Source organism: Crocuta crocuta, unplaced genomic scaffold (genome assembly GCF_008692635.1).
Source record: "Crocuta crocuta isolate KB4526 unplaced genomic scaffold, BGI_CrCroc_1.0 scaffold139, whole genome shotgun sequence".
Taxonomy (NCBI): Eukaryota; Metazoa; Chordata; class Mammalia; order Carnivora; family Hyaenidae; genus Crocuta; species Crocuta crocuta.
The window spans coordinates 2,986,296-3,007,177 of record NW_027533258.1 but is presented as its reverse complement, the minus strand read 5'-3'; the positions used below and the strand labels follow the sequence as shown (position 1 = coordinate 3,007,177).

The window sequence follows — 20,882 nt, the reverse complement described above, 5'->3', positions numbered from 1 at the left end:
GTCTAATGATTATGTTACATAGTTCTCAGTCAAAATAAATCTGATTGGATTTGTTAGAACTCTTGGGTCCATTAGACCCTAGTAGATTAAGAGATTACCCTATAGAATTAGTAAAACATTGCTCAGTAGCGTGTGTTATCTCTGGCGATTAATTACTGGTAGGGGTGACGTGCATCAGATGCCTGATTCTTTCTTTCTGGGTCTCTTAGCAACAGCTCGAAGAAGAAGCAGCTAAGCCTCCCGAGCCTGAGAAGCCCGTGTCCCCTCCTCCTGTGGAGCAGAAACACCGCAGTATTGTCCAAATTATTTATGATGAGAATCGGGTAAGCTCATGCCTTTTCTTACGGCACACAGGCCTTTAAAAGCGCTTGACTCTGTCTTGTAAAATTATCCTTGTGTTCTGTGGTAATGTTAATTGGATTAAAACCTGATTTCTGTTGTAATTTTTAATGTTCTTAAACTTTGACTAAAGCTTGATGTTTTTTCCTTACAGATCAGTTGATAGCTGTGTCATAAATTAATCTTTATATATAAATTATATATATAAAATATATAATTTATATATTATATTGCATAAATATTAATGGGAATGTAATTTTACCAACTAAGTCTCTCTCCTACCTTACAAAATTGGCAAGCAAGTTTGTAGCGCATAATGCAAAACAAGGCATTATTCTGTCGGTTTTCACTCTGTAAGGGACATTTGATGCCAACTACTGACACCATCCCATTAGAGACGGGCCATTGGATATGGAAATAATGTGCATTATCAGCTTTGGAACTGACAGCTGGGCTGTAGTTTGAATCTTAGTTATAAAGTGTGAGGCCATTGACTTATAGGTAGACTTTGTTTGCTATTTAAAAAAAAAATGTCTTCTTTCATATTCATAATTAAAAGCGTTCATTGATTTAGGAAAGCCAGGCCTCAATTCTATGAGTAATTTTGTGATGTTGAAGTGAGTTTGTGGCTGGAATCCAGCTCAGAAAACTAGCAGTTAAATGGAAATTGATTTCACCTTAATATAAAGCAAACTTTCCAGTACAGCTGCTTAACGCTGGGCTTCCAGAAGTTCCCAGTCTAAAAAGGAATATGATTCAAGTACTACGGGAGAGAATCAACTTGTGAGCTAAAGACGATCACGAGGTTGAAGTTGAGATTGTTGTTTCAGTTGATTTTGTAGTGAGTGGAGTGATCATGATCAGTATGTTTTATACAGGTAGCCTGTACCTTTATAATAGCCCAGGTTCTAAAGGAGATTGGCCTTAAGGGCACCTGTGAATTGTTACATAAACATTTATAAGAATGATCTTAGACTCAGATAAACACGTATGTGTGAATATTAGATGGGAACCTGAAAGTCATCAGATATCTAATGCTTGGGATGATGGTTAAGTGTCACAGGCAGGTAAAAACAGGGCAATTTATATTATTTTCTTGGCTGGGTTCAGAATGAGTCCAGTTTATTGAATGGACAGAGCAGTCTCCTTGAAGAGCTGTTTGAGTATCTGTCCAAAGAGGATGAATGGCAGTAAGTGGAGTGAGTGATAAGGGCAGCCTTCTGTGTTGCCTAAAGGGGCAGTGACTCTGGTCAAGCAAGATGTGGCCCAAGGTTGACAGGTGCGCCCTTGTTTAAAGAAAGCAGAGAACATGGAGTTTTATGTGGAATCTCCTCCTTTAAAAAAAATACTCTGTAGGACAATAAAACACCTGTGGGCTGATGGGCATCACGGCCAGTTTCTGACCTCAGAGATAAAGTAAGTGGGGATCAGAGCCAACAATGGAAAAGAATCTTGGAAAATAAAATGTTGACTTCTTAGTGTGAGTCAGTTTTCAAAGAAATTGGATTCAAGGATATTTATTAATTGATGGAGTTTCTTAATTAGCCTTGTCATTAGTAGTGCATTCTCTGGTTGCCTAAGCCGTGAGCACCGAATATGATTGAACAAGATCTGATGGGGAGTTTACCTTGTGCTCAAGTATATATATGTGTGTGTACACACACACACACACACACACACACACACACACGCACACGTGCGCGCGCGCGCGCTTTCATTACTTAGTGCAGTAGATATTTCTTGATGCCCAGCAACAAAGCTGGAAACTTTCAGACCTCTTCTTTGCCCTATAGCACCCGTGTGTTCAGATTCTGTGAAGAATTCTAAGAACTACCAGACTTGAGATCTTAGTGTTAGATTTGCAGTGAAGGTTCTATTTCATTGATAGGTAACTGTGGAAATCCTCTTTTTACAAATCTCTTGTTTCTGATTACCCTGCTACTAGTCTGCAGCGGTGGTGGATTTAGAGGGGAAGCCACGAGAGCGTGGCTGGGCCCGGAGCCCGGGCTTCCTCACTGCTGCCTCACCGTGCTGCCTTGTGTAAGGCCTTCGCGGCCTTTTTAGCTTTCTTTAATGAATGACCTAAGCTCCTTTGATACCAGAGGGAAGGAGAGATGGCCGAGGGCAAGCGGACATTTCTCTCTTGTTCCTTTTGTGGCAGCAGTCTACACTGCTTGGGAATTCAGCCCAGTTGGCTTAAGAGATGGGGGCCGTTGTCTTGTATTAGGCCTCTTCGGTTTCTTTAGAAAGTTAGTGGGAAGGGGGCACCTGGGTGGCTCAGTCAGTTAAGGGTCCGACTCGGGCTCAGGTCATGATCTCAGGGTTCGTGGTTTCAAGCCCCGCATTGGGCTCTGTGCTGACAGCTCAGAGCCTGGAACCTGCTTCAGATTCTGTGTTTCCCCCCATCTCTCTGCCTCTCCCTTGCTCGCACTCTGTTTCTCTCTCAGATTTAAATAAACATTAAAAAAATGAAAAAAAAGTGGGAGGAAGAAAACTACCCAAAAGTGGCTGTTTAATTTGAAAGTTGGTTTCCTGAGAGCAAAACTGTCTTGCATCATATTTAAACTTTAGACTGAGATTTATTTAGTCTCTAAATAGACTCTTCTGGACTGTTTTTAACCGTTCAATTTGCTGTTACTCTCCCCAGTTGTAGGATCCAAAAATATTTACAAATGCTCTAATTTCAGAATGATAATACATATAGAAAAAGGTGTGCCTGGAGTGCAGTTTTCAAAAACAGCTTGTTTTATATTTTGATTGCGTGATTTGCAAGTTAAAGTGACAACAGATGAAAGAAAAGGATCGAAGGTGGAAAGTATGTGCCAGCAGCCGCTAGTCACCTAGGCCTGGGTCCTCGGAAGTCTGTTGCCCTCTCTCGGGCACGCTGTAGGTTTAGTTAACTAACGCGGAGCGTCCTTCCCACCCCTGAATAGTGCTCTCGCTCGTCAGAGCTTCTCCCTTCCTCCTTTGGCAGTAGCTTATTTGAGCCCTCATCACTTACATAAATAGTGAGTTTTCCTTCCTTCAGTCGTTTTTCTTTCTAACCAGTCCTTCATATTTGAAGTGCAGTTACGTGAGTCCCCAAATAAAACCTTTTGATTATTTCCCACTTTCTGCAGAATAGCCCAACCTTTTTATCGGTGCCAACATGCCTGCCTGCCTGGCTATTGGCCCGGGCCTCGTTTCTTAAAGCTGTCCTATCACAATAGGTTTGAAAGTCCCCTTCCAGTTGTTAGTACCTTTATCCCAGGGCCTTGCGCCTGCCTTCAAGGCATCCGATCCAGTGTCCTGTCTTTCTTGTCTGATTGTTCCCGGACTTCGAGACCCTGGTCAAGTAGCATTTTCCCTATGAAGCTTTCAGGACCTTTTTGTTGTTTTCTTGGTATCTAGCAAGCACCTGGCACATAGAACGAATCAACGTGTTTGAGGAATTAAGTACTTCTGTCTATAGACCTAGACTAAAAATGACAATATGGAAATGGGAGGGCTTTAAATTAAAATGTTTGTCTGCCAAGCTTGTTAGGTTAATATGTTCTTAGCAACTAAACCAACATGAAGTCAAATATTTAATAAAACTTTGCAAAACTTAAGTCTTGGGGCCTGCAAACATCCTAAATACCAGCTTTTAAAATTAGCTCTGGAAAGGTAAGTGCCTTTACTTAATAGGATACTAGTATTTGCCAGAATATAATTTTACTCCCTTGTCTCAGTAGTGTTTGTGTACAGTTCCACTCAGCCTGCCTGTTCTTGGTGTATTCTCTAACACAGAGTGCCTTGAGAAAGCGAAGTTAAGGGGCTCCTGGCTGGCTCAGTCAGTAGAGCATGTGGCTCTTGATCTTGGGGTTGTGAGTTTGAGCCCCACTTCAGATATAGAGATTACTAAAAGTAAATTAATAAATAAACTTAAAAAGCAAATTTACAAACTGGTGAGTGTCGGGTCTGGAGAAAGTTAGTTGCGGGCACAACTAAATTTCCAAGTTCGTCATCTATGATGATGTTATTTGCATGCTAGTTAATATATGCCTAAAGCTAAAAAATTTGAATTTCGTGATAATTACATTTTGACTTCTGGAGTTAGTTTGACAGTTACCTTAGAACAGTGATTTGTTCTCAGCTGGAGGCTGTTCTGGTTGTTACACCTTGGAGGATAGACAGAGTGCTACTGGCATCTAGTGGGATACTGCTAAATATCCCAGAATGCATAGAGACAGTCCCCAGAACACGTATCTGACCCAAAATGTTCATAGTGCCAAGATTGACCAATCTTGCCTTAAAACTGCCTATAGAAATGGGATCTATTTGCTAAGCAAATTTAATGGAGTTTTGTAGTTTTATAGTCGACATTTTTGATAGATTTATGTTTCATCTTAATAACCTTTTCGGTTTCCTGGAGTTTGGAAAGTGCATTACTACTGTTGTGTGCTTCCTGCACTAGTTCTTTTCCCATAATATATATGAAATAAATATTTGATTCTGACTGATAAATGAGATGAAAAGGAGAATATTTGTTTTAAGGGAATATCTTTCTACTTGGGGAATATGAGTACCCAGTCCCATTTGTGTGCCCCGTCGGAAGCCACGGAGGGTCTCCCAGCAGCAAATGCGCCGCGGTGGGGCCTGCGCAGCCGGCGGGGAGCCCTCGTGGCAGCCGGGCTGTGGTGGCGGTGACGGGTTGGAGAACCACGGACGCTCGGTAGGCCCGCAGTTCCAGCTCAAACATCGTCAGCATCAGATTTGTTATATTTCATTTGTCCGTTCAAGGAGGATGTCTGTTAGATGGCACATCCGTCTAGATCAGTTTACTTTTGAAAATGGACTGTAAAAAGTAACAATTCAAAAAATATATAAATCAGCCTTATTTACTACTGAACATTTGAGTAATTCAAACTAGTTGTTTCCTCTGTTCAGTGATTACCAAGGTTTTCTTGTAACTAGCATAGAAGCTCATTATAAGGTTTTCTTCCAAGAGCTCAGTTTGACTTACGCCACTAAGGACTGGTGACTTTATGGTATTTTATGTTTAGAAATTTTTATTAACGACAGTATGAGTCAAAGTGTTGAGGGACTCATTTCTAATAGTGGATCTGTGTTCCTTCTCCCTAGAATCTTGAGATCTGCTCACTGTTAAGAACTTAACAAGTCTTTAGGTGTTATTTCAGTACAAGAGTGAAGCATTGACTGAGTTTTGTGAGGAAGCTGTGAAAATAAAAGAGGATATTTCAGCCATTCATGTGACAAGAATATTTGGGAATACAGATGCGTTCAACTCTAGAGTAGTCTTTGGGTAAATATTAAATTGGTAGTGGTTTTGCACTTAGGTAATATAATTTTTAATTGTACAATATAATGATGTCTTTATCTGTAGAAAAAAGCAGAAGAAGCTCATAAAATATTTGAAGGTCTTGGCCCAAAAGTGGAACTGGTAAGTAAGAAATTTCTTTTTCTTTTTATGTTTGTTTATTTTTGAGAGAGAGAGAGAGAGAGAGAGAGAATGAGAATGACTGGGGGAGGGGCAGAGAGGGAGACACAGAATCTGAAGTAGGCTGTCAGCACACAGCCCGATGTGGGGCTCGAACTCAAGAACCTCAAGATTATGACCTGAGCCAATGTCAGACGCCTAACCGACTGAGCCCTCCAGGCACCCCAAGAAATTTCTTTTTTAACATCAAGTGCTGTTTTCGTAATAATTTTTCTTACGGAAAAGAAAAATTTTTCTTATGGGATAAGATGGAATACAGTCTGTCTACTTTGGAATGAGGGTGATGTGGCTGGGCAGTATGTTGAAAATAATGCCATACAAACTTGGTTACCTTTGCAGAAGTATTATCCTGGGCTTTAAATTTTTTTTTTTTTTCCCCTGAGGAGCCATTTAATCACACCAGGTAAAAGCAGGAAGAAGGAGTGAGAACAGAAATAGGAAGCCCTTTGGACCATGTGTTCTTCTTTGCCTTAGAGATTAAAAAATCTGAATAAATGTATTTCCTATGGGCTACAGTGGATTTATAAACATTTTTACAGCAGTGCCATTAATAGGAGATAGGGTGAAGAGAGTTGATCGGGGACTGGAAAGCCTGGAGGTTTTAGTAGGGCATGTGTCATGTAGACGCATGAGTGCTTCACCTAGGATTAGGTGAAAATATAAATTGTTTCTTTGTATTTTCATAGACGTGTGTACAACATTTTATATGTAAATATTTGATTTATTTTATAGCCACTCTATAACCAGCCATCAGACACCAAGGTGTATCATGAGAACATCAAGACGTAAGTATTTATCATCTTTGGAGTTCTTCAGTTAAAGACCATATATTCTATAAAGAGATCATTTTTATGTTATCTGCTGACATATTATTATAATATAGTGTAGGTGTGTTTTAGATTTGTGTAATTTGCTGTCGTTTTACTATATGTTATCTTCCTCTGGCTTCTTGGGGGTTGGGGTAACAGCTTTGAGTTTCCGAGGCCAAAAAATGAAATAAATTATTGCATAAAACTAGCTGGTTTTATGATCTGCTAGTAAAAAAGGTGAATACTTAACATTGAAATGGCTTACCTTGAGGCTTGAATTTTTTGCCTCCTGTTTTGTCTTTTTTTCAGTGGAGTACCTGCAAGGCGCATGATGAAGTAAGATAATGAAGCTTTTTCATTTAAGACTAGTGATGACACCGTCCCCCACCAAGCCACATCTGCCATTGCAAAGTAGAAGTGCCACGGATCATTTTATCATTATTCAAAATCCTATTCTAGGGAAATCCCTTCCATGACTCTTGCTAATGACGGTATTTGTAGACCCTTCTGCCATTTAATGTCCTGGTGCCTTGGAAGCGCTCTGTCACCTCACGTGGGTGAGGAGACTGCTCCACAATGTAGTTTGTGTAGCCTTGCTCATCCTAGATGCTAGGCCTTTCTGGATGCAGATTCTGGAATAAGAGCATAAGTGCAAAGAAAACCTAATTTCTCAATCTGAACGAAGTAAGAGAGGAAGCTAGATAGATTTTTTTTTTAAATTATCATACTTTAAGAGAATTGAGGTGAATGATTCTTAGTTTGTAACAAAAATGTGATATTTCTACTTTATGTTTTATTAAGAATAATAATAAGAACATTTTAATTATCTACGAGTACAGTAACTGATGAGCACATTGCTATTTATATATCATCTATATATTTTTTCTTTGAAAACATTTCTTACTGAGAGTATGTACAATAATTGACTACTTTGCAGAATTGGTGGCAAATATAATTTGCATGGTAGTATGCATGAAAACAATGGAAATTTGAATAATTTTAACTTTTGTTAAGTAAGTGGTTTATAATAATAGTCATATAACTTAGAATTTTTCTGTGAGATGCTACTGTGGTCTTGACAACCCTTAGAGGTAGGTTCAGGCAAAACTCATAAAATATACCTTGTTTCGGACTGTGTAGCACTTTTAACATTTTTTTTGCAAAGGAGAAAAGCAGCTAAAGTCTAGTTGGCTGCTGTTAATGATTTTTTCCCCCCCACCAAGCTTCAGTTATGTTTGTGTTCTGTCTTTTCCGCATTAGTATCAGCTGGAGGGCAGCTCTGTCTGATTTATTTCATGTTGTCCACATCGCCCCACTGTGGTGCTTAGCACACCATCCCGGGATGGGTTACTGACTGGCTGACTTCTTCAAACTTAAATCCTAGGAAACCTTTTAAATTATATTTATCGATTGCCATTTGCTTTTGAGTAGCGCATAATGAAAATGAGAGCAAACTGAATTACGGTAGCGTTTCCACTGTACGTCAGCTCGTGAGATAATCGTTTGCTCAGCTGCATGCATCCGTATGAATCGTGTGGTAGCTCTTCTCTCATCGCCGTCATTTGCTTTGTATGAAATAGCAAATATACCTTTTAATAATTCTTTTCATGTCTTGGCTACTTTCCCATATAGCCAGCTCCTGACTGTCCATGCTAATTTGAGTGGAGCCAGTGTCACTGTTAGTCCTGAGTGGCAGATAATCCAAAAAATTACTTCTACTTGCCTTGGCTTTGTATTTATATTTGAATAATCAGCTTGAAATCCTTTCTGGAAGTAGGTGGGGTATAAATATTTATATTTGAACCTGCATGTCATTGTTTTTGAAGATCACAATGCTTCACATTTAAAAAGTGTTAACTGTTTCATTAAGATGCAAGAGAAGTCTTCCTGTCTCTCCATGACTTCTTAGAGTGGATTGTATCATTTCTGTGACGGAAGAAAATCTTCTGTGTAAAGCAGAAGTCCCTTCTCTCTTTGTGGGTGTACGTTCTCCCTAGAGGGGAGATCGGCACCATACCTGGGGCAGGGAGGTAACTTTAAAAGCTTCTTCTCTTCTGCCTCCCCTCCTCCAAGAGCGCACAAAGACGCTTACATGACCAGAGTTCTTAAGAAGAATCAGTAACGGTGTAGTTAATAACGTGAAAATGTTTGCATTATACTTGGATGTCATAATTGAAAATGAAGTATTTGTATCAAATCTTGCTGTAGAGTGGGAGGAATTTTAGTCAGTTCTAATTATTGCAAAAGTCTTATTTTGCAGGGCGAAAAAAAATAAGATTAACTTTGATTACATCAGATATTCCTAAGTGATCTTTGCTTGTTTTTCAGTGTCTCTGAAAAAAAAAAAAAAAAAAGTGAATGCATTATTAAATTATGCTTTTTCTTAATGTCATACAACCATATTTTTCTCTTCTAGAAACCAGGTGATGAGGAAAAAACTCATTTTATTTTTTAAAAGAAGAAATCATGCAAGAAAACAAAGGGTGAGGTCCTATCCTTTAACTGAAATTTGTACAACTTTCCCATTCATGCTCATTTAGGCATTTGCTTTCCCTTTATTAGTGAGAATGGCTCTTGATTATATTGGAGAGAAGGTGCTGATGTAGAAAGTAACTATGGGTAGAACTTAAATACAAATGTAATCCTAGCCAACAGTCGACATTTAATGTCATTGTCAAATTAATTTCTTTGGCCATCTGTGTATAACATTTTCATCTAATCGAAATAAAAGAAAATGGTGAGTAGTTAAAAGAGTTATGAAGGATCTAGGATGTTCTACATTTAGTCTCTTAAAACCCTCAAACAAACGTGGGTAAGTTACGGTCATGCTAAGTAGACATTACTGTTCGTTCTTACTAGGAACCAGGTCAGCTAAAGTTCAGCTTTTTGAAATTCAGACACTTTTTCATATTTATGACATGACTCGCAGTCCAGAAGTTGGGTGGTTATGATCTTTATGGAGATGAAGTTACAGAAAATACAATGCCAGTGTACTACTTTCCACAATGCATTCATGCTCAATTTAGACAAACTTGGTTCGTTGAAATTCACTTGCTTAGCAAATAGATGATGTTCTTTAATTCACATCAGAAATGCACCGTGTATGTTATACTGAATGACGTGACAGTTTAATGGCTTGTAAAGCTCAAGCAAGAGTCAGCAGCTTTTACTTGATCTACGACTTCTCATGTAATCTGCCAGTCCGGTCCTTCAGATGCTATCTGAAATCACTATTTTTTTGCTTTGTTTTGGCCAAAATCATACAGATATCAACTAAGAAATCAGCTAAAGTATTTTTTCCTTCCAGTAATTTTGTAATTGTGGTAATTGCTAAATTCACTGTCTGGTGATGCAAACATGAAAGCATAGACTTTGTTTTTGGCCTTCACAGAGTATGTATATAACGTTTCTGTGTGCACTGATTTGTTTAATAAATATCTGTTGGCTGTTTATTCTGTCCCATGTATTATTCTGCAGAGGTGAGCAAGATAGCCATATGGCTTTAGTCCTTAGGGAGCCTGCCGTATGACTGGCGGAGACAGGTCAGCAGGGACTTACAGGACCATGACTGCACTGTGGTACAGGACATATCGAGGACTGTGGGCCCGTGTACGAGGGGCAGCTGACTCCCCATGTGCAAATCATAAAAGGGGAGTTTGGAGGAAAACCAGAAACTCTGGAAATTTGAATAGGCGCAGCTTACGTGAGGGTCTGGGAGGTGGAGGGAGTGGGGTAGGTTCAGGCTGAGCTGCACAGCCCCTGAGGTCCACCTGAGAGACTTTGGGTTAGGTCCCAACAGCCTCTTTTGCAGTGTTTGAACTGAGGAAGTGACATGTTCAGGTTTGTATTCTAAGAATTGGCATCTGGCTACACCATCAGAATGTATGGGAGACATTGAGGAGGCGCTGACTGCGATGTAGGTGAGGGATGATGTTGGCTTGGACTGAGCGGGAGACATGGAGAAAGTGTGAGGGATGCATAACACGTACAGGAGTTGGAAAGAATGACCGAGAAGCGTGTGGGGGTGGCGTGCGGTGTGAGGAGGATAATGTTCTCCGCTCTAGTGCCACTTTCGTGAGATGACCAGTGTTCATGGTTTCTCCTGAGTCCTTCTACACCTTTTTCTCTGTGTTGACATGTTCACGGTTCTCTGCTCCTCATGGAGGCTTCTTCTCAATTTAAAAAATGAAATCATACATTACTCATTTCTCTAAAAGGATTGACTCTTGATTTCATGTAGTTCACTGCATTTGTTTTTATCATAAAGTACAACCAATTTCTGACTTTTCCAAGACTATCAAAAATGTGTGTTAGATAGCATTATTTATAGTAACAAAAACCTTCAAGTAACCAGAATCTCCAGCAGCAGAGGAAGGGTTGAAGTGTGAGTCTTCTCTCTGACAGATTGGAAGGAAAGCACCAAAATGTTGATATGATTGCTGTTGGGCGATTGGGATTATGAACTATTCACACGTTTCTATTATTAATTTTCCTTTTTTTTTTTGTTCTTGTTTTTGTTTTTGACAATGAAGACCTACATTGTTATCGGGAAAATAATAAAAGTAGCTGATCAGCTGCCAGTAGTGGCTTGTTAATGAATTAATTTGTATTAGCCTTAAAGTTAACAACAACAACAAAAAAATCCAGCCAAAATGTGCTTGTTATGCTGACCTTCATAGGAAACAGCTCTTTTCTCTTCTCCTCTTTCAGATCGAGGACAGCTTTTCATTCACAGTTGAGTGCTAGGCCACGTGTACTCCTTCCTGACTTAGCCTTAGGAGTAGCATTTACTTTAAAGTATTAGGTTTGTCAGGATGACAGAGTTTAGTTTAATTATTAATTTGCTACGGGTATTTAATAGGAACAAAAAATCTGCCAACGTTATGATCAGCTCATGGAGGCATGGGAGAAAAAAGTGGACAGAATAGAAAATAATCCCCGGAGAAAAGCTAAAGAAAGCAAAACAAGGGAGTACTATGAGAAGCAGTTTCCAGAAATTCGAAAACAAAGAGAACAACAAGAAAGGTTTCAGCGGTAAGTAGTTTAGTGTTTCGTGGCTATGCTCTTCTCCTGGCTACTGGCCAGGCCCTTCTCTCCAAAAGAGTCTCTCTTGGGCTCTTTCACAGTCGTACTGGTTATCTGAATCTGCTCCTAAGAAAGGTCTCAAAGAACTTTGATTTTGAATATAAAACTTCATTATCAGCTTGCAAAGATTATGTCTTGGTGGATTTAATATTTTTTTTTATATTTAGTGATGCTGTTCAGTCTAAATTTAGGTGAATATCTTGAAATTCTTTTTTATAATTTTTTTTAACATTTATTCACTTTTTGAGAGACAGAGACAGCGTGAGAGTGGGGAAGGGGCAGAGGGATAGGGAGACATAGAATCTGAAGCAGGTTCAAGGCTCTGAGCTGTCAGCACAGAGCTCGACCCCATGGACTGCAAGATCATGACCTGAACTGTAGTCGGCCACTTAACCCACTGAGCCACCCAGGTGCCCTAGTTCTTCTGTTCTTGAAGATCCTCATTCCTTTAGAAATGATAGTTAATAAGAATAGACTTAAACATTTCTTCATCCTTCATTACCTAGCAAATGGCCAAAGAGTATGCACATAGATTGCTAATTAAGAAATTCTTTGGTATTGGTAGATAGTTTCTGATTTGTTTTTACTTTATTTTATTTAAAAAAAAAGTTTTTTTAATGTTTTATTTATTTTTGAGAGAGAGAGAGAGAAATACAGCGTAAGCAGGGGAGGGTCAGAGAGAGAGGGAAACACAGGATCCGAAGACAGGCTCCAGGCTCTGAGCTAGCTGCCAACACAGAACCCGACGTGGGGTTCGAACCCACCAACCGTGAGATCATGACCTGAGCTGAAGCTGGCCACTCAGCCCAGGCACCCCTTGTTTTTACTTTAGAGAACAAATATTTTGCAAAAGTAAATGCTTTAGATTTCTTCTCCACTGTCTCTTGTAAGAATATATGCAAGCCTTAATTCTTTTCATCTTGATTAAGTTTCTGTGAGGGACGATGGTTGTTTTCCCCCCCTCTTTAAAAAAATATTTAATGTATTTTTCAAAGTCTGCTGTCTACTCTGGAAGGCAAAGATTACTATTTGAAATGGAAATGTCAGCAATACCTGTGGTTTTCCAGAAGTTTCCCATAAATGGTTCTGCTGTTTGAACTTGGACGTGTAACCTTTAAATCTTAATCTCAGGGGTACCTGGGTGGCTCATTTGGTTAAGTGTCTGACTCTTGATTTCAGCTCAGATCATGATCTCACAGTTCATGAGTTTGAGCCCTGTATCGGGCTCTGTGCTGACAGTGTAGAGCCTGCTTGCGATTCTGTCTCCCTCCCTTTCTGCCCCTCCCCTGCTTGCTCTCTATTTCTCTCTCTCAAAACAAAACAAAACAAAACAAAACAAAACCTCTTAAAAACAAAAAAGAAAAAATCAAAAAAAATCTTAATTTCAACATTTAAATTGTTCTTCTATAGAATTCTAATCTTCAGGCATATTACTTAAAAGTAGTGGCTCAATAGCATTTCGTCTCTGACTTCTAGTTGGTGAAAAAAGTCCCATTCAGAAGAGTAATGTATATAAAAGAAACTTAATTGGTGTTTTCTTTATGAAATGCCTTTAAATATATTTATAATTTCTTTCTTATATTTAGAGTTGGGCAGAGGGGAGCTGGTCTTTCAGCCACCATTGCTAGGAGCGAGCATGAGATTTCTGAAATTATTGATGGGCTCTCTGAGCAGGAGGTAAGACAATTAACTGAATTTTTAATTCATTGATTATTCAGGCATTTTAGCCGCCTGCCCCAGGAACTAAGGGTTCATTTGTACACCAATGAGGGAACATTTATAGAGCTCGGACTGTTCCAAAGACTGGCCAACCACTGAACGTTTTAAACCAGGCAGTCGCACGATCGTGCTGGCATTTTACACAGATGGCTTTGGCAGCTGGGAGGCCTGGAAAGAGGCGAGGAGGCTGTTCAGATAAAAATAAGGGCCTGAATCAGGGCAGCAGTGGCAGGGATGTATGGGAGCAGACTGACAGGAGAGACTCCTCGGAGGTGGAGTGGGCAAGGCAAGATGGATTGAGAAAGAAAAGTGGAAAGTGACTCCCCGCTTTCTAGGTGAGAAGATTGAGCTAGTGCTGCCATTTTCTGGAAGAACAAAGGAGCACGTATTTTGCGGGTACATTGAGTTGTGGACCTGAGGGGCGGGTGGGTTCTCCAGAGTGTGCTGTCTAGCCAGGGGAGTCTGGGAGAGAGATTCGATATGGCATCAGTAAATCCGGGCTGAAGAAGAGGAAATTTCAGTCCCTAACATGAGTCTTTTTAGCTGTTGTTCAAACTGTCTCTGAGGGTTGGTCCAGAAGCCAGGTCCTGTTCATTTAGTTTTAGATTTTAAGTACTGTTTTTTTCAAAACCTAATTTGTGGTATCAACTATACTTCGATTAAAACACACACACACACACACACACACACACACACACACACACACACAAGTAATGATCAAAGACGGTGACTCAGTGCTATATATTTCAAAATTTGGGGTCATAATCCCTGCCATGATGACTAAATGTGTCAAATTTCGTTGCTTGCTTTTTGACTGCTTTCATTAGGGCACATCTGTAAGCTTCCAAAACCAGTACCGCCTGAGGTGACGTCAAGCTAATGTGTCTGCCCAAGCCGTTCTTTGGTGTTCAGACTGATTGAGAGTACCCCACAAAATTAGACACTTTGTAAGGACTGAGTGTAAGGTGGTACCCACTTCTGTGAGGAAAAGATTTAGGAAAATGAGACCTCGCTTTGTGTTGGGGCCAATACCTATAATTTTGGTAAAAGGTTTTTCATAGAAATTTGTGCTTATGAACTTAGGAACTTAAACTCTGGGGAAGACCTAGTTGTATAGATGTAACAAAGTTTTAGTTGAAATTCTAAGGATAATAGTCTTCAATTTTCAGTGGGGAGATTATGTAAGATTCGCAAGAAGTATTATACACGTGAGTTTAATTAATTTAAAATCAACGCCCTTAGGATTTGGTGCCTGTTTGCTTTTTTTTTTCCCCTATTTATTGGTCTCTAAATGACATTAAGATTTATTGTCTAAAATGACATTAAGACTTTTAAAAATAAGACTGTTAATGTAATTAAATGTTTCTCAAGATCTTTATTTCAATGAACCTGCCCTTACTTTGTGTCCTTTAGGTTGAAAATTTTATTATCTGATGTGCCTGGATGGCTTAGTTGGTTAAGCATCTTATTCTTTTTTTTTCCTTTTTTTATGTTTGTTTATTTGTTTTGAGAGAAAGAGTATGCAAGTGGGGGAGGGGCAGAGAGAATCCCAAGCCAAGCTCTGCACTGTTAGCACGGAGGCCAATGTGGGGCTCCATCTCAGGAAACTTGAGATCACGACCTGAGCTGAAATCCAGAGTCAGATGCTTAACTGACTGAGCCACCCAGGTGCCCCTCAGCGTTGGACTCTTGATCTCAGGGTCATGAGTTCAAAATCTGTGTTGGGCTCCTCACTAGGCGTGAAGCCTACTTAAAAAGAAAAATTACTTGAAGTATCTTCTTCTTTTAAGAACTCTTTTCAAATTGTAGTAGTAAGGGGGCACCTGGGTGACTCAGTCATTTAAACGTCTGACTTCAGCTCAGGTCATGATCTCATAGTTCGTGGGTTCGAGCCCCAGGTCGGGCTCTGTACTGACAGCTACCTCAGAGCCTGGAGCCTGTTTCAGATTCTGTGTCTCCCTCTCTCTCTGACCCTCCCCTGCTCACGCTGTCTCTCTCTCTCTCTCTCTCAGAAATAAAACAAACAAATTGCAGTAGTAGGATATAAAAAAAAATAACATGTACTCTCTGTCTCTATAATTCATTTAATGAGCGTGTTATTTTTAATGTTTGTTTATTTTTGAGAAAGAGAGAGAGACAGAGCACAAGTCAGTGAGGGGCAGAGAGAGAGGATACCCAGAATCCGAAGCAGGCTCCAGGCTCTGAGCTGTCAGCACAGAGCCTGGTGTAGGGCTCAAATCCGCAAACTGTGAGACCATGACCTGAGCTGAAGTCGGACACTTAACCGACTAATCCACCCAGGCGCCCTTCATTTAATGAGTGTTTATTAGATATATGAGTAATTAATATATGTTAGGTGTTAGGATATACACTACTATTGACATTAAATTAATATGTGGTTTTTCTGGCTTCTATTATGATAGCTGGTCTGTGGCCCTCTTTAAATTTTATTCTACATAAGTTATGTTTACTTTTTTGTTTGCTTTTGCAGAATAATGAGAAACAAATGCGACAACTCTCTGTGATCCCACCTATGATGTTTGATGCAGAACAGAGACGGGTCAAGTTCATCAACATGAATGGACTTATGGAAGACCCTATGAAAGTTTATAAAGATAGGCAGTTTATGAATGTTTGGACTGACCACGAGAAGGAGATCTTTAAAGACAAGTAATTTAAGCTTTAAACTATTTTCTAACAAGCTTACATAAATGCACAAAAAAATATTTGGCATTCACTTGTAAATTGAGCTCTTTCTCCAAAAATTTGGCCCCCTTTTGACATTTGAATGGATCCCGGGGCAAGTAGAGAATGTAGATCTTCCCATAGCTTTGTAGATGGGAACATAAGTAGTAACAGGTAAGAGCTGAACTGGGGTTACAGAGTCATGTTAACTGTGGCGCCCAAACTTAGGTGATGTCTGAGTCACCTGGGGGGTGCTTTTTAAAAGTCGAGACTTGGGGGCTGTACCAGAAACCAATCCAGTGGTTCCTGGTGGATGGTGCCCAGGAATTGGTGCCCTTAAAAGACTAGTGATTCTCCTGTTGTTCCTCAAGATGGCAGTTAGGGACCCCTGGGAAATAGACTATACTAATATTTCTGTTCCCAACGTCATTCCCTGCCCCCTCCACCTCTTTTTAAGTTGTTAAAATGTTTGTGTGTGTGTGTGTGTGTGTGTGTGTGTGTGTGTGTGTATGTGCGTGTTGTTGTTTTTTTCTCTTTTTTTAACTCAGGTTTATCCAGCATCCAAAAAACTTTGGACTAATTGCATCCTACTTGGAAAGGAAGGTAAGAAATGGTTTGCATTGAGAATGTTTATAGGTTTGTGATAGTTGCTAGTTTGAAGTTTTGTGCTCTAATACACTGATATAGTTAAATAAAATAGATTTTTATAAAGATTCGCATGTGACTAGTATAGTGATATTTATAATTATTTAACAGCGTAAGCAAAGAACATAGTCTGATTTGCATAGTTGATGAAAAACAGCCCGATACTGGATTTTCCTAGAAACACATAGACTGCAATGCATTTTAAACATTACTAAGTTTCCAACTAAAATATCAGAATCTTGATTTTTCCCTGAAAAATTTTCCCACAGTGGATTGGGTGTAGTCTTTTATTTTTATTTTTTAAACATTTTTATTTATCATTGAGAGACAGAGCATGAGCATGGGAGGGGCAGAAAGAAGGGGAGACACAGAATCTGAAGGAGGCTCCAGGCTCTGAGCTGTCAGCCCAGAGCCCAACGTGGGGCTCGAACTCACAAATCACAAGATCATGACCTGAGCCAAAGTCGGAGGCTTAACCAACCGACCCACCCAGGCACCCCTGGATGTAGTGTTTTCGAGCAAAATATTTAAAGAGAGATTTTGAATGTTTACGTATCTGCAACAAGAAAGAGAATTTAGTTCCTCCTTAATAAGGAAGTGCTTGAATGTTTCTGATAGCTTCTGGTATCTTTTACATAATTTGGATTAGGACAAGTGTAATTGTTCATTAAAATAGTAAATATAATGAATATATTTTTAGAGCCTAGATATGCCTTAAAATGCTAGCCATATGTTTCCCCTTCATTTATACCTTGAGAATACCAGAGATTTTCCTTGAAAGTGTTACTTGATTCTTTAAAGAAAAAAATAATTTCTTTGGCTCTTCAAAATATTTTTTTCCCTTATAGAGTGTTCCTGACTGTGTTTTATATTACTACTTAACCAAGAAAAATGAGAATTATAAAGCCCTAGTAAGAAGGAATTATGGAAAACGCAGAGGAAGAAACCAGGTGTGTTTCATTACCGTGTAGAAGGTGCTTCAGGCTTGGTGGAGATGCGGAGACCAAAAATTTATAACCGGAGCCTCGTACTTAATAAAGTGTATTTTAGGGATTGGCTGGGATCATCACTAGGATGTTATGAACATGTTACTATTTTGAAATTAACTTATATTTAATGTGTTACATCATCTATTTTGAATGTACTGGAAGTTTCTAGTATGATAATATTAATGAGAAACGTTTTATACTTCTATATTACCTAACTTGTGCCTGTCAGTGTTAACAGTGACAATGTAAATAGGGGACCCATAAGACCTCATTTAATAATATCTTTACAAGCCCTTTTGTCTAAGGAGGGGCAGGTAGAATATGGGAGAAATACAGAGAAACCGGGCATGGTAAGGAGCGTAGAAGATAGTTTACTGCAATCCGGGGGACCTGACTAACTTCAGGTTAACTTCCTTTCTGGAGTTTGGACACTTTATCTTAAAAAGCACTTATCTTAAAAGATCGTTTTTCATACAGTGCAGTGTACGCTTTCACAGTTGCAGTTCACTCCTTCAAAAACTATTTTCTCCAGAATAAGAGATGGGCCGCCGTCACGGCGCGCCTGTGTGTTGCCAGCGCGGCTGCTGGGACAGTGCTGTCGCCCGTGCTCCCCGCACCCAGACTCCTCTCCCCCGGCAGCCGCTGACGGCCGACTAGCGTCCTGAGCGTGTCCCGGCTCCCCGCACGGCCGCCCTGGCTTCCTTAGCCGCCCCGCTCTCCGGATACAGGTCGTTTGACCCGGGTCTCGTGACCCGTAGCCGGGACCTGCTGTGTTTGCCGGGCCGTTGTTGCCTCCAGAGTTCCCCTTCCTCACGGGGCAGGATGCGATGGCATGTCTTTCGGAGCAGTATTTCTTGGTCACTGAAGGTAGAGGGGGTGGTTACCGACCCGACCGCGTGCAGTGCCGCGTAGGTGGAGGGAGCTGAGGGCCCTCAGCGCGCAGCCAGGGGTGGTGAGGGGGCCGCAAGCAAGGTGGGCGTGAGCGGAAGGGGAGCAGTGGCAGAGGGGCAGCTCTTCCCCCCCCCCCCCCCCGCCCCCGTAAGATTTGCTAACGAAGGGGAACAGAGAAATGGGTGAGGAGGGTGGAAAGGGAGGAAAGAGGAGCCTTGTTCGCCGACGCGGCCAGCCCTGTGGACACAGACAGGGACGTGGGCTCCACCACGAGTCGCTGCCCGACGGGAGCAAACTGAATGTTGGCAGTGAGGCGGGCAGTGCTGTTCTGCTAAAAGGCGCCGGGGCTTCCCACGGACAAAGTGGAATCAAACAAATTAGCTAGAGATGCTAGAGCCCAGCTGCATTTTGAACAAGTTTCAGCTACAGAGTATTGACAAGAGAGACACAGAATCTCAGAGCCTGCGGGGCTCCAACTCACAAACTGAGATCATGACCTGAGCCAGAGTCACATGCTTAGCTGACTGAGCCAGCCAGGCGCCCCTCAGCTGCAAATTTTTAACAACAGCTTTGTTCCTTCTTACCACCCGTTACTTGTAACTTGAATTGTCAGAAGTTACATATTTCATATTTATAAATTGTTTCAATTTTTCAATCCCAGAGAATGTAAGGGGACAATTTGATATTTATTGTATCTTACCTTTGTAGGATTAGCAGTCTGTTGCTTGTGTTGATAGAGGAGAAAGCTCTAGCAGGAAATTCTGTGTGACAGAGGTTGTCTGTTACCCTGAAGCCTTCATTTTCCGTCCTAAAGTGACCTGGGACACCGTGTCGCTGCTCTCTGTGGCACACTTAATGCTTGTTCAGTTCCAGCCGTGTTGGCGTTTCCTCTGCACATCCCTGTTCTGTGTGCTCACACTTCTAACACGTCCCAGAATGCATTTAAGGAACTGAAATTAATTGTCCATTTGTGCCCTCACCTTGACCCCAGGTAGGCTCAGTTTGAGGTTTCCGTCAGCCTGTTCCTGTCCACGTTAGCTTTTGCCTTATTACCTTGAAGATTATTCTCTAGTTTTATATTTTTTCTGGTTGTTTCGCTGGGAATTTGGGAAAGGAGAGTATTGAATGATGGAAACATAGCACCATCTCAGACCAGAAGAATCTTCTCTCTGTTTCTTTATTGCTTGTGTACTTCATTCCATTTGTGTCAGAATAGATGCACAGGTTTTCCAGAATTAGGTGGTGTTAGTTTAAGGGCTCGTGTTCGTAGAAATTAATGACATTAGAGCTGATGCCAGAGACAGGAAGAGCCATTGGACTTTTGAGTAGACGAGTAGAATCAGATTTTAGTAGCGGCTGGATCATTCTGGCTGCGACTAGATTGTGAGGGAGGCTGGGGCAGAAGCAAGGAGACCAGCCAGTAGGTTCTGTTAATCCTGCCAGTGGCGTGGACTAGACTGTAGTGAGGGAGGTAGGGAGAACCAGTCCGTTTCTGGATGTATTTTTTTTTTTAATGTTTATTTTTGAGAGCACGAAAGACAGAATACAAGCAGGGAAGAAACAGAGAGGGAGACACCGAATCTGAAGCAGGCTCCAGGCTCTGAGCTGTCAGCACAGAGCCTGACGTGGGGCTTGAACCCACGAACTGCGAGTTCATAACCTGAGGCAAAGTTGGACTTAACCGACTGAGCCACCCAGGTGCCCCTCTGGATGTATTTTTGAAGGTGAGGTAAAATCCACGTTTTGCCGATGGATTGATTGTGGGGGATTCGAGGACAGTTACCAAAGGTAACCCAAGATTTGGCTTGTGGGGTTGCCATTTACTGCGTAGGCATCACTGAAGGAGTGGCAGATATGGGGGTAAGAATTGGGACATGCCGAATTTCAGATACGTATTAGATGTCCAAGTGGTGGTGTAAGGTGGGCAGTTAGACATAGAAGTCTGGAATTTACGAAACAGATCTGGGTTGGGAATGTATAATTTGCTGTATAGAAAAAAGTTGAGAAAGACTTCTTTTTAAAAAAAAAGAATCTTGTTACAAGAAGTTTTAAATTGCTGTGTCTTGATTTTACTTTGGTAGATAACAGAGATCCAACTAATTTGAAAATCACTTTCCTGCTCTATTATCCAATCAAGTTTGAATCAGTAGGAATTACCGCAGGTAATCCCAGAGCGCTTAGTGCAAATTTATTTCAAGGCTGTAGAGTTCTCTTGGTTTATGCCTGATCCTTTCAGTTTAT

At 40.7% G+C, this 20,882-nt stretch overlaps 1 protein-coding gene across 1 annotated transcript in view; it reads left to right on the top strand.

Annotated features, from left to right (window-relative positions):
• NCOR1 (nuclear receptor corepressor 1) overlaps window positions 1-20,882 on the top strand; it is a 134,859-nt gene that overhangs the window by 33,057 nt on the left and 80,920 nt on the right. The window contains exons 5-14 of the mRNA XM_077746707.1: window positions 210-323; window positions 5,705-5,761; window positions 6,551-6,603; window positions 6,937-6,963; window positions 9,044-9,110; window positions 11,489-11,661; window positions 13,299-13,389; window positions 15,923-16,101; window positions 16,665-16,719; window positions 17,610-17,711. Coding sequence (XP_077602833.1) covers window positions 210-323; window positions 5,705-5,761; window positions 6,551-6,603; window positions 6,937-6,963; window positions 9,044-9,110; window positions 11,489-11,661; window positions 13,299-13,389; window positions 15,923-16,101; window positions 16,665-16,719; window positions 17,610-17,711 — 918 coding nt within the window. The remainder of the gene's footprint in view (window positions 1-209; window positions 324-5,704; window positions 5,762-6,550; window positions 6,604-6,936; window positions 6,964-9,043; window positions 9,111-11,488; window positions 11,662-13,298; window positions 13,390-15,922; window positions 16,102-16,664; window positions 16,720-17,609; window positions 17,712-20,882) is intronic.